Below are 13,772 nucleotides of genomic sequence, written 5' to 3'. Positions count from 1 at the left end.
TACCGGTTCAACTGATGCCTTTGGCAAACTACCAATGAAAAATTTAACACTGCAATAAAAATAAAAAAAAATTCTAAGATCGAGACTTGGTCACGTGATTAAATTATTTTTAAGCCGCATAAGATTTTATTCGCATCTCATCCTTTTTAATTTATTAAATTTTATTTTCCATATTTTTTATTATGATCTTTCAAATCAAAACTATCAATACACGTTACAAGAGAAATCATGATGCCAAAAGCACCAAAGAGTCAGTACAGAAGACCAAGAGGAGCCTCTATAGAGGTTGCGGAAACCATGGGTTCAGGAGCAGCCAAAATAAAGAAGAAAATCAGAGATATTGAAAGATTATTAAAGAAAAATGATAAATTACCAGCAGATAAGAGAGTTGAATATGATAGAGCATTAAAAGCTTTAAAAGTAGAATTACAAAATACTCAAGTTCAGTTAAAAGCAAAAGAAATCGGGAAGAAATATCATATGGTTAGATTTTTTGAAAAGAAAAAGGCCATTAGAAAATTAAAACAATTAAGAAAACAATTTGAAGAAGTTAATCAAACTGGTATAAGAAAAGATATCAAAAAGATAAGAAAACAACTAAGACATGGGGAAGTTGATTTAGCTTATGTGATTTTATTCCCAAAAACTGAAAAATATATTTCTCTATATCCAAATGCAAAAGAAAATGATGAAGTTGATATGTCAAATCCAAAGGCTAAACTTGGTGCTCGTAAAACAGAAGAAAGAAGGAAGCAAATCAGAAAGGAAGTTGAGAAATTAATGGAAGATGGAAAACTTCCATTCTCAATAGATGAAGCAATTACAGGAAAAGCAATTACGCTTTATACCGAGACGGTTGGACAATCTACATCCATTTCACAAGAAATTGATGCTCCTGAAGTTAAGAAAGAAGGAGAAGAGGAAGAAGAAGATGAATTCTTTGAATAGGCTTAGGACACCCTTTTATAGACTAAAAACATGTACATTAATTAATAGATTTTTCCAAAATTCCTGTAGAGCATATATAAACTTATATTAACAATTTGTGTTGCTGTAAATACTCAAGATCATATCCATCATTAACAATAGATACAGATATATCTTTACCAAAAAGATCTTCTGGGATATCAAGTTCACAAGAAACGATTCCCTTTTTACCAACCAATCTAGGCGAAGCCCTCTTAAGTAAATGCAACTCTTGTGAACCTTCATCAAAAGCAATAACAAACCAAGATTCTCTTTGAAGTTTTGGGAAATGTGGACAATAGACTTTAAAATCATTATTCAATGGGAAATTTTCATGGGTTAAAGTGACCTTTAAACTTTCTCTTGAAGGTTGTTCAATTGTAAGTTTGCCCACAGGTAAACGTGAAGCAATTTTAACAAACTGCTTCTTTGCATTCTCATCATCAGCAACTCCATGACTCTCTAAAAGATTCTTTCCACTAATTCCAGCCTTTTCGGCAAATTTATATAACTTACCCATATTCATTTCTCCAACAGCCTTCAAATCAACTCGTTCTTGTTCCCTTTTGACAGTAAGCTTCAATCCAGGCAATGCGGAAACTGGATCATCATCATACCAATATCTCTGTTTAATACATTGCATTAATGTAACAAACGACATCACCGCTTTATAATATCCCAATTCAGCAGCCGCATCAATATATGCCTGTAAAATACGTAAAGATTGATCCAATACCGAAATCGTGTCTTGGGCATAATCATGAATTGGTAATTCAACCCGACTCATAAATGCTTGAATTAAAAGATATACTTTAACATGAGGATCCCAAATGAATTCTCGTTGTAAATCTTCTGCAGGATATCTCATAGCTTGAGACATTTCCATATTGATCAATTCTTCTCCATGTCTAGTTGCTAATTCATCATATTCAGCTGCTTCTGCAAGTAATTGTAAACATTCTCTAAATTCGAAATTCTTATGAATCTTCTTAACAAAATTTCTCATTGTCATATGGGAAAGATAATAATATGAAGATATGTGTAAGAATGGAGTTGCGAAAAGATCATCAGACCCACTAGTATAAACACATTGTGATTCAACTAAATTTTCAATAGTTTTATCAATCAATCCAGCTAAATATTGCGAGATACCATATTCGGATATATCTTCAATTCCATAATATGTTGGATTATTATGAGCTCTTCTATATAAGAAAGTCCAAGTTAAGAAATCCATAGCCATTTGTCGAGTTGTAATTGTACCTGCTGAAATTTCTGCCCCAATATGATTATCTAAAACTTTATGTAAAGAAGATTCAACTGGAAATCCTAAATTAAGGAAATGTTTATAAAAAACTTTCTTTGATTCTTTAGTATAAACAATTGCAATCCCACTTGTATCATATGCTGGTCTACCTGCACGTCCCATCATTTGTAAAATATCAGTTAAATCCATATCACGATATCCTTCAATTTTGGCATCAAAAAATTGTGTTCCCTTAATAATAACTAAATGGGCCGGTAAATTAACCCCCCAGGCTAAGGTCGATGTAGCAACCAAGATTTGAATCTTACCTGATTCAAACAACTTATGAGAGATTTGTCTATCAGATTCAACCAAACCAGCATGATGTAAACCCATTCCGAATTGTAAAGATAACTTCAATGTATCATCCTTAACTTCTTCCAATACTTTTTCTAATTCATAATCTGACATCTTAAGGAATCGTCTAGGATTTGATTCCATTCCACATAAATGAATAAGATCCAACGCCGTCAATCTTGTCTGTCTTCTCGAAGCCACGAATATTAATACTGGTTTATCGGGAGAATGTTGCTTTATCGCCATAAATGCCGGTTTATTCATCGTCTTCATCAATGGACAGAATGCCAAATTATCAGGAAACCCATCAATATACATCTGTAATGGAACTGGACGCACTGATTGGGGGAAATTAAATAATCCTTCTCGACAACCTAACCAACCACCCATATCAAATGCATTCGATACCGCGGTAGACATACCTAATAATCTGATTGGAGTATGAGTTTGTGAAGAAATATAATTCATACGACTGACAATCATTTCCAAAATTGGACCACGATCACTTGCCAATAAATGAATTTCATCCATTATAACCAATGAAACTTGTTGGACAAATTTACGAGTTTGCCAATTACGAGAAATACCATCGAATTTTTCCGGAGTGGTAATAATTATATCGGCATTACGAACTTCTTGAATCCCGGGAAGTGAATCACCTGTAAGTTCTACTAATTTATAACTAGTATTTTTACATATTCTTTCCCGCCAATCATCAACTCTTTCACGTACTAATGCCTTCATGGGTGCAATATAGACTATTTTGGAACCAGGAAATTCATTAAATGCATGCCAGATAGCCAATTCCGCCACGATCGTTTTACCTGACCCCGTAGGTGAACCAACAAATACACTTGAGTTAGTGTTATATAAAGTGTGGAACACCATTGTTTGCATAGGATTAAAATATTTGAATTTTGATGAATATATAGCTTCAATATCAGGATTATGTAATGCTGTGATTGGTAATGGTTGAAGTCTTAATAAATCAGTTTTCAAAGTTTCATTAGAAGGACGAATTAAATGTTGGAAACTGACAGCATGAACGGTTTCTGATCCAATCCAAAGATCAGATATGACTCGAATGATAACTTGTGGTGGTAATGGATCCGACAAAGGAATCATGAAATCCATTTCATGAGGATTTCTTAATTGTCTTTTATTCAAAATAAATTTCTCCACATGTAAAATATCTGATCGATCAGATTCTTCAACAGTCAACCAAAATATTTGGGCATTTCCATGATATCTTTCATCCCAAACAAAATCAGGTTCTAATACAACATGGATTCTCATAACATTGGTGGTAATTGGGAATATCTCTGATTCAACTTCAATATATGGGAATTTCCCAACAAGTTTATATAAAATCCCACCCATTCTATTATTATGTACCAAATCACCTAATTCACCCGCTTCCATATCACGTAAAGATTCCATACTGGGGTTTTTACTTCTAATATTCCTCAACACTGGTTCAGGTAAATCGAATTGCGCCATTGGATGATCAAAGGCCCATATTCGTTTATCTATGGATTTACATATTGACAACATAATCTTCATAAATTTCCCCCATCTTCTATTCATGGCAATTAAAAATAATGCCCGACATATTCTAGCGGAATTTTGGGCCACATAATTAGAATCAGAAATTAATGCCGAATCTCGAATATTAGCTTGGGAAATAAATGCTTGTAAAAGAATATTGGTTTTCCCCTGGGAAGAATCTACATCACCGGCAATTTGACATGGTGAATCGGATTCAAGTAATTGTTTAAGTTCGGTAGATTCTTCTTCTCGGAATTTAATACTATCGAATTCACTACTCATACTAATCATGGATAAAACATCAGCTTCTGTCGCAAGGGGATTAACCATCTGATTAAAGATTTCAACTGAATTACTTAATAAATAGAAATCTGATGCGATTCTTCCTAAATCTTTAGGTGTAAATGCTCCAGAAACCTCATCAAATATAATCATTTGTAAATGATGTAAACGTTTTGCTGAATTAATAATCATATCCCGTCTTCGATTAGTTAATAATGGATCCTCTTGTAATTCATGCCAATCTATCCCATAAGCAAATGGATTCTGTTTCATCCGAACAAACATATAAGTATATCCCAACCATTGTACCCCTTCATCTATATTCGTAACTGTCCCTAACGAGATTTCCGTATTTAAATTATCAATCAATTTCTCGGCCAATTTCGATTCAATTGGATGTTGTTGTGTGAGTAAGGAAACATAATGATCCAATCTATCACTAGTAGTACATAAGATCCCAGTCCCAAATTGTTCATATTGAGGTCTACCGGCTCTACCAAAAATTTGAATCACATCGGATATACCCAAATCAATAAACCCACCCGCTTTGGAATCATATACTTGAGTTCCTTTGATGATTACTACTGCAGCCGGTAAATTAACCCCCCAGGCTAAAGTGGCAGTACAACATAATACTTTGATAGCACCTGATTCAAACATTTTTTCCGTCAAATTTCGATCACTACGTAACATCCCGGCATGATGAGTCCCAAATCCATGAGGGAATAATTCTTTTAATTCTTTACTTCTATTTTTATTGGATACTTCACGTTTAAACCGTTCATAAGAATCACAAGTTTCTGGCGAGGTTTGGAACATGGCTAATTCATTATGATCTTGTGCCATTTGTATAAAGGTTCTAGCCGTCCGGACGGTATCTTTCCGGGAATGAACAAATATCATAACTTGTAAACCTTGATGAATATAATCAGCCAATTTTTCATAAGATATTTTATCAATATTTTCTCTAGCTAATTTACTTCCATTTTTCCCTCTAGCACCTAAAATCATTTGTTTTAATGGGACTGGACGGAAAGATTGATCAAAATAAAACATTCCAACATTTCGATTTACTCCCAAGAAATCAGCCACATCCATAAAATTAGGTAAAGTTGCTGAAAGTCCAACAACTCTAATCATCAGTTGGGTACTTTCAACTTGTCTTAAAGTACGAGCAACTAAAGTTTCAATAACCGATCCTCGATCTTCATGTAATAAATGTACTTCATCAATAATCAATAATTTAACTTTTGATACTAATTCACTATCACCATTCAGTTTTCTAGTTACCACATCCCATTTCTCGGGAGTTGTGACAATAATTTGAGTAGTTAAGATTTCCAGTCTTGATAATTGCATATCTCCAGTTAATTCCCGGACATTAATCCCTAACCATTGTAATTTCTTACTATATTTCTCAACAATTTCTGCTGCTAAAGCTTTCAAAGGGGCCACATAAACAATTTTGAATTCATCATAATCTATATCAATTGTAATATCACCATCATCGCCAATAGTTTCAGAAACAAATTGATTTATTGCATGTAAAATGGTCAACAAAGCCACGTCAGTTTTCCCCGCTCCCGTTGGGGCACAAACAAGCATATTTTCATTGGTATTATAAGCTATTGGATATACCAAACTTTGCATTTTATTCAAATTCTTATAATTTTTAAATGTACCTTGACATAAGAAATCCAATTCCTTAATTTGTACCAAATTTTCATCAGATATCCATTTATTTGGTTTATTTTCCGGGAATGGGATTGTTAATTCTTCATGAGTAGCCCAAGATTCTCTAGTTGTTCCCGTGGGTAATGCAAATTTTTTTCCAGTTATTGAGATCATATTACCAACATCTGGGTTTTTGTAAACATTGGGATATCGTTGAGTAATGGCCAGTTTTGGTAATAGTGTCTGATTCTTGGTTCGTTGTTGATTTTCAATTAACAATTGAGCTCGTTCTTGTGCAGTTAACAAACCACCACCACTACCAGTACCACCAATGGAAGAATCATTATTTTGATTGATAGAAAATAAAGATTTATTTTGAACTATTTTTGAAATTAGATTAAATTCATCAAATCCCAATATATCAAATAATGAAGATTGTAATTGTTCATCATTTGGTTGTTGTAATAATAATGATTTTATCAATGTGAAAATTTCCTTATCATCTTGACCTCTAGCTTTACTAACTCGATCACATTCTTGTTCAATGTCTTTGAGTATAATTAAATTGTTTGAAAACTGGTTGGTATTACCACCATCGGATATTGAATCAAGGATATCAGGAGATACATTGTTAAACTTGGTTAATATTTTATCTAATGGTGTAATCTTGGCAATTTCATTATCAATGGTGGGAATTTTCTTCAAGGGTCTTTGGGTGTTGATATTTAAAGTGTTTAATATATCAATCATAGGCTGCATAGCCTGCATATATGATTTTGTAGATGATACAGTATAAGACGATGCCATTGATTGCTTTTAACTTGCTTCGTTAATTAAATTGGGATTACTTTTTGGTTGTAAATTTTTCTTTATTGATTTTAGTAAGAAGAATTTCGCAACAGGGGAGAAAGAGAGAAAGAGAGAGAGAGAATGAGAGACTGACAAAAGATGACTAATAAATAAATATAAATATAAATATAAACAACAACAACAACAACAGTTCCTATTTGGAACTATCAGATAATATAAAAATGAGATTTATATAAATAAATTACAATAAACAACAGGGGTTGAGGGAATTACAAGTTTACATGTATACAATCTTATCAACTGGTAGCACACAGGGTGATGTCCCAATTCTATATGTATGTATGGATGTATTTCTTACTCATATAGTCAAATATATCTTGATTGATATTAATTCACATTTATTCTTAATTAATTAATTAACTATAAAAGCCAAACTCATTCCATAATAACCATTTTATTAAAAAAGTATAAAAACTTATTTAATTACTTTTTCTTCAAAGTTTCAAGTTCATGTCTTAATAAACCAATTTCAATTAATAAACTTGTTTTATTTCCATAACTAATCATTTTTAATAAATTTTCATTTTCTTCCAGTAATAAACAAAGTTTATTAATAAGTTTATGACTTAATTCTTCAACATCAAAAGTATAACCTGAACTAGAAGAAGATACACCACCACCACCAGTGTTGTTGTTGTTATTATTATTGTTATTACCATCACATGTTAAAGCAACCAAAACTGCTTCTAATCTATCTTTAGTTTCTTCAAGATCAATTGATTTTTCTTGTAAAGTTTTAGATAAATCTTGAAATAATTGATAATGATTCTTAGGAATTTTAAATATTCCATTTAAATTATTATTATTATTATTAAAACTTTCTTCAATTGAAGTTTTTTGTTTATTCATTAAATTAATTTGATCAGTTAAATTTTTAATAATTTGATTCTTTAAAATTAATTCAATTTTTAATTTATGATATTCTTCTTGTAAATTATCATCAGAATCTACCATCTTTTTATTATTCATAACAATAGAATTAACATTAGCATTAGCAGTATTATAGTAATATTTGTATTTATCATTAGAATTGTTGTTGGGTGAGGTAGGATTATTGATAATTGAATTCACATTGCCAGTATTAGAACCATAATTCGTGGTATAATTGTTAGGAACATAACTTGGAGCATTAATATTCATCAATGACGAAGATGAACCAGCAACAGCAGTAGCAGCAGCAGCAGTAGCAGCAACAGCAGTAGTAGCCTGCTTACTATATTTTGGATTTCTAGGGTTTGATGTAGCATTGGTACCAGATGAATTATTAGTCATCATACTGGCAGCACTATGACCAGTAAGAGGGGGTACTGCTAATGGATTCAGATCAGCATCAATGGATCTGAAAGATGCTGATTGAAATTGATTAACAAGTTTCCCAGTTGTTGTATTATAAGATTGTTGACCAAGGGGGGAATAATTAGTAAATGATAATGGAGCATTAAATCCAGATGAAGAAGAAGATGAAGTAGTATTAGTATTATTATTATTTGATTGCCAAAAATTAATCAGAGGATTATTAGATGAATAATCTTGAGTGGATGAACCAATTAAACTATCTGATAAAAAGGTGGTATTGTTACTACTACTACTAGTAGTATTAGTGTTAGTAGTTCCTTGAGAAGAAGAGGTATTAGGAGATGTTGGTTGATGATGATGATTGTTAGTTGTATTCATCATGAATGAAGATAATGAGTCAATATTATCAATTGATAAATTAATTTGATTTAAAGACTTGGGATGTATGTGTTAATAACCTTTTATCCATTTGGATATATAATGTGGTATATATATATCTTACATACATTAACTAAATGATTATTATTATCCATAAATAATTATAGAATTGTTTAATCTTTCTTTTTTTAAATTAATCATAAAATCCTTCTTCTTCTTCTTCTTCTTCTATCAATTAATTACTTACTTACTTTGTTGCCATTTTTTAGATTTAATACATTTGTTTACATTTAATTTAATTTAATAATTTAATTTTTGGCTGCTAAAAATTTAGAAATTAATTAAATGTAAAACAATAGAAATTAATTAAATGGTGTAAGTTACTTTATGGGCAATTTGAATTGTACAGGGTAATCAATGGGTCATTGGTTATACATAAGTTTTTATAAGAATAATATTATGAAAATTATAATTGTATTGCAAATATGGTAATTCCAGGTTAATTGTTTAAAGTATACTTGTTATTTTAACAAGCTTTCATTTCTTCTGTTTTTATTTATGTTTCTATAAAATTTTATAAGTAATCAATAAATTACGTTTCCAATGATTTTAATAAAAGAGGAAATATCAAAAGTCTTAAGCATGATCATTGATATGATTGAGCCATTAGTGGCGAATTAACTACTTCGACATCATCTACATTTATCACATATCCCCCCAATATCAGCACCACTACATATAAGCCATCAGAGAGTAAAGATTAAGTGAAGTACCCTTTACGCCTAGAAATACACATTTAAATGCTTGTAGTTTAAACTGTGACAAATATCCAAACACCATTTAATTGAAAAATCACCCACTCGCAATCAAATTTAATTAATTAACAATTTCTCTTTTCTAAAAATATCAAAATTTTTACAAATGAAAATAACAAATCAAAAATGCCAAGCTATCTTCATGTTCTGTAAAGTTTCCAGAATATAAATTGTAATTTTGCAAAAGTTACATTAACCAATAAACTTGTAACATAAAGAAGCTTTATTTTACATTTACACTTGTTTTGATTGGGGTTTGCATCACTTACAATATTCAATGGAAAGAAGCCATCTCATCTCTCCCCCCCCAAAAAAAAAAGAAGAGAAAACCATTAAATAGTATAAATTGTTATTTTTAATTAAGAAACAATTTCTTGATACAATTGTAAATTATTTCTCTATTTGAGACGTGTAGCTCGTGTTGCAGCTGAATTTTATTTTATTTTTTATTTTATGCTTCATATTATTCAGAAAATAAAGGTTGACAATCTGACCACTAAATTGGCAAAATAGTGGAAAAGTAACGACAACTAAAGAATCCCTTATTGAGCATCACATTATCTATTCTACCACATTTGAAATGGTCATTCAATCGTAAAAGAGAAAGGAAAATAATAAGTGTTTGATGTTCATTGCCCACACTTTTGATTAAAGAATATTCCACACAGGTGACATCCTCTAGGTGTTTCTACACAGGTGACACTTCAAGGCGTTTTATTAAAACAGGTTGTAGTTGGTTATGACAACTTACCCACAAAAAAAAATTTTATTAATAAAATTGAGTTAATTTTTATCATAATTAATTCCCATATTTGGCATCCAATCACCGAAAAAGCTTATCTAAAAAATTTCCTAATCCGGCTTGCAATGGAAAAAATTAAGAAACAAAAATCTTTGCAACCGAAAACCGACCCGGGAAGAAACAAAAAGAAGATACCAATGATTAACTTTATTTTTTTTTGGAAATCAAAATAGAATTTTCTTGGTATTTATATAATCATTTGATAAATATACATACTGGTGATGTGATTTTTAACATACATTATCATGTTTAAAAGTTAATTTAAAATGGGACTAACCCAAGAATTTTACTTAAAAAAAAATTATTTTTTTATTGTTTTATTTGAAATTTCTTGGAGGTTTTATTTTTTTTTCTTTTTTTTGCAGCAAAAATTGGTTTAATTCCAATTATTACCTGACTCACTTTTCTACTAAGCAAATGAGGAGTACGGTTTCCGTCCAATCCACACACACACACACACAGAGAGAGAAGACAGGTTACGTGATGTATATTAATGTTTCATGTTTCATAAGCTAAATGAAACGTCAATTCAATATTTCCAAATTTTCTTTCCCTTACCTCCTCAAAGGATCAACATAAAAGCAGACCAAGTCTTCCTTCAATTTTTTTTTTTGAAGAAAATTCAATCCCTTACTTTTTTGTTCTACATTGGTTAAACAATATCAAATTTCTTAACAATGAGATTACTGACTTATATCAATTTATTAACTTTGTTGTCATTTGCCACCGCTACCTACATTGTTTTGTGGGCTAACTTGCCAGACCAAGGCTCCAACTACAAGACATACTTCGGGATCAACGACGACGCTTACCTTATACCAGTTGATAACATCTACAGTGCTGCGATTTTTTCTTATGCTGAGGGAAATAGAGGTCGGATTCTGTTTACCTATCAGGAGAAGTATAAAGTGGGATACATGAACGGAAATCCTTTTTTAAAGATCTATGATACTAGCGATACCTACCTGTCAGTGCAAACTGATTTTTACTCAGGTCTATATGGTGAAGTCACGGTTTCCTACTATGTTTGTGAAGACAATGCTGAGTTGGGAAATGAACAATCACCAGGATGTATCACGGTGGAGTCTTTCTTTGTTGAATCCTTAACTGAGGGCCAGATCCAAGAAATCAACAAATATGTACAAGAATCTGAAGAAGAAAACTTGGAAACTGGTCCAGATAATTTGAACACCCAAAATGGAGAAAATAATGACGGCGCGACTGATATTAATGATGAAGAAGAAGATCCTATCCATGAAGAACCTGAAGAGGAATCAGCTAAATCTCCTGCTGAAGAGAATCTGACTGTGGATAATCTGGACACTACTGACACTGACGAAAACTCATCTGAAGGGTCTACACTTGAAGAACCGGAAGAGGAATCAACTAAATCTCCAGCTGAAGGTGATCTGACTGTGAATAATCTGGATACTACTGACACTGAAGAAAACTCATCTGACGAGTCTACACTTGAAGAACCGGAAGAAGAATCAACTAAATCTCCAGTTGGAACTAGTCTGACTGAAGATAATCAGGAAACTATTGACACTGAAGAAAACTCATCTGACGATTCTACACTTGAAGAAACTGAAGAGGAATCAACTAAATCTCCAGCTGAAGAGGATCTGACTGTGAATAATCTGGACACTACTGACACTGAAGAAAACTCATCTGACGAGTCTACACTTGAAGAAACTGAAAAGGAACCATCTGAACCCTTAGTAGTAATTAGTCTGAAGGTGAATAATCCGGATTCTATTGACGCTGATGCAGGCAAAGAAAACCCACAGGAAGAAAATTCTACACCTGATGTACCTGGAAGGGAACCAGTTTCAGTTGGAGTTGGTCTGACTCTGGATGTAACTACTGGCACTGAAACAGTCAAAGAAGAATCTTCTAACCAAGAGGTTAAGTCTACAGCCGGACAAGTTGTACCAGAAGTTGCCCCTCAACCTGAACAAAATGACAAACAAGAAGGTGTTGAAGTTGAAAAGGAAGAGGAAACGAAACCTGATGAAAATGTGGATGATATCACCATACAAGAAGAAAATCCAACCAATCTTCAAGATGACGATTCAGACGATGATTCAATCTTTGAAAGCCAAGTCGACTTTCAGTATAAAACTATAGGTCAATCTGTGTATGTTGTTTCGACTAATCTTACTGCCTCTAAGGAGGGCTCAGAGGAACCCGTAAGGTTCAATGGAACTCATCTTACTATTTATGATGGTGAAGTGGTTACATTTGTGCTTGAAGGTAAATATCTCAAAGTCGCTAAGGATAAATATGTACAAGTTAATGGGGACGGTTTGCTATTAGTATCAACCAGAGATAAAGCTTCCCCTGTTTGGTCAGTGGCAGAAAATCTGATTCATTATGCATCAGGAGGTTCCGGTAGTGTAGCTGCTGAATTTAATGCTTGTCCTCAGAATGGATACGCTATATTTGTTAATGTTAAATGTAACAGTCAACAAACTATTGCTGCCAATGGCCCAGTCATTGTAGGGGTAAGCTCTACTGCCACCATGCAAGCTGTTATTAGTGACAACGGCTCCGTTGCTTTTCAAACCATTGCTGGCAAAGTTGGTATATTAGCTCCAAGCCAAGTTGAAACTATCCCCAGCCAGTCTAATGTCTCAGCTCCAAACCAAACTGAAGATCCAGATTTAGATGAAATCAAAGATGCAGAGGATCAATTAGAAACAGGTAATTATGTCACAAACAGAAATGGCGATACTATTAAAGGATCTACTTTGGTCACAGTCAATATTCAAAGTGCGGCAGTTACTACCATTCCTGTTAGCACTATAACAATGACAGTTACAAAGTATGATAAAGCTATCGGAGAAGAGAATATTGAAACGATCACCACTACAATTTATTCCGTTAGTTTTAGTGCGTCCTATCCTGCTAAACATCAACCAGTTATTGCGGGGGGAGATGCTGCGCATATGACAGAGTATCTACAAGCTGATGTACCATTAGAAGATCAACCAGATGCTGACCACGGAGCTTTCTCAGAGGATCAAGATGGAGAGCAAGTAGGATGGTATACTGTTCGTCCTAAATCACCCAATGTTCTCCTTATTCATGATAAAAAATTGGTTAATGGTGCCCCAAAGTTATCATCTTCCGAATTCAATGCAAAGCTTGGTTTGTTGTTTGTTTTTATTTTGTTTATTTAATTTGATTTGACCTTGATATAGTCTTTTTATATTTTGTTTTGATTAGTTTTGATATGACCTCGTTATGGTCCTCTTTTAGTATTTCGTTGATATAAAAGATTAATTTATGTTTTACTTTATAGTGTTCTGTTTAATAAAAAATGTTGAATTGTATCCATTTCTATGATCGACTGTAATATATTACTGAATATCAAGTCCCACTTTCATAAACCGCAAACTCTTTGTTTTCCTCTCAAAACTTACAAATAACTCTAAGATTCTAGTTTCCCTCAGAGGAGTATAACTATATCAATTCTTTCTAATAAGTCTCTCTGTTCTCTCATAGCCAACAGATTGGAGTAGAAAGACCAAGC

General features: G+C 32.6%; 4 protein-coding genes across 4 annotated transcripts; 2 read left to right on the top strand and 2 right to left on the bottom strand. All coding sequences in view use genetic code 12, as the record gives it.

The window, feature by feature from the left end:
* Positions 1-228: 228 nt before the first annotated feature.
* J8A68_005571 (uncharacterized protein) lies at positions 229-948 on the top strand (the record flags this gene model as incomplete). Its single annotated transcript, XM_049409652.1, has 1 exon — positions 229-948. The coding sequence occupies one exon, from the start codon at positions 229-231 to the stop codon at positions 946-948; it is 720 nt and encodes a 239-aa protein (XP_049261129.1).
* An 82-nt stretch (positions 949-1,030) lies between these two features.
* J8A68_005570 (putative RNA helicase) lies at positions 1,031-6,880 on the bottom strand (the record flags this gene model as incomplete). The annotated part of the gene is made up of 1 exon (XM_049409650.1): positions 1,031-6,880. One exon carries the CDS (start codon positions 6,878-6,880, stop codon positions 1,031-1,033), a length of 5,850 nt encoding a protein of 1,949 aa, XP_049261128.1.
* A 486-nt stretch (positions 6,881-7,366) lies between these two features.
* On the bottom strand, positions 7,367-8,620 carry MUM2 (Mum2p; the record flags this gene model as incomplete). The annotated part of the gene is made up of 1 exon (XM_049409649.1): positions 7,367-8,620. One exon carries the CDS (start codon positions 8,618-8,620, stop codon positions 7,367-7,369), a length of 1,254 nt encoding a protein of 417 aa, XP_049261127.1.
* Positions 8,621-10,911: 2,291 nt separating this feature from the next.
* On the top strand, positions 10,912-13,419 carry J8A68_005568 (uncharacterized protein; the record flags this gene model as incomplete). The annotated part of the gene is made up of 1 exon (XM_049409648.1): positions 10,912-13,419. One exon carries the CDS (start codon positions 10,912-10,914, stop codon positions 13,417-13,419), a length of 2,508 nt encoding a protein of 835 aa, XP_049261126.1.
* Between the last annotated feature and the right edge of the window lie 353 nt (positions 13,420-13,772).

Source organism: Hemisphaericaspora subhashii (assembly GCF_019202705.1).
Source record: "Hemisphaericaspora subhashii strain CBS 10753 chromosome Unknown scaffold16, whole genome shotgun sequence".
Taxonomy (NCBI): Eukaryota; Fungi; Ascomycota; class Pichiomycetes; order Serinales; family Debaryomycetaceae; genus Hemisphaericaspora; species Hemisphaericaspora subhashii.
This window is presented reverse-complemented; position numbering and strand designations above follow the sequence as displayed.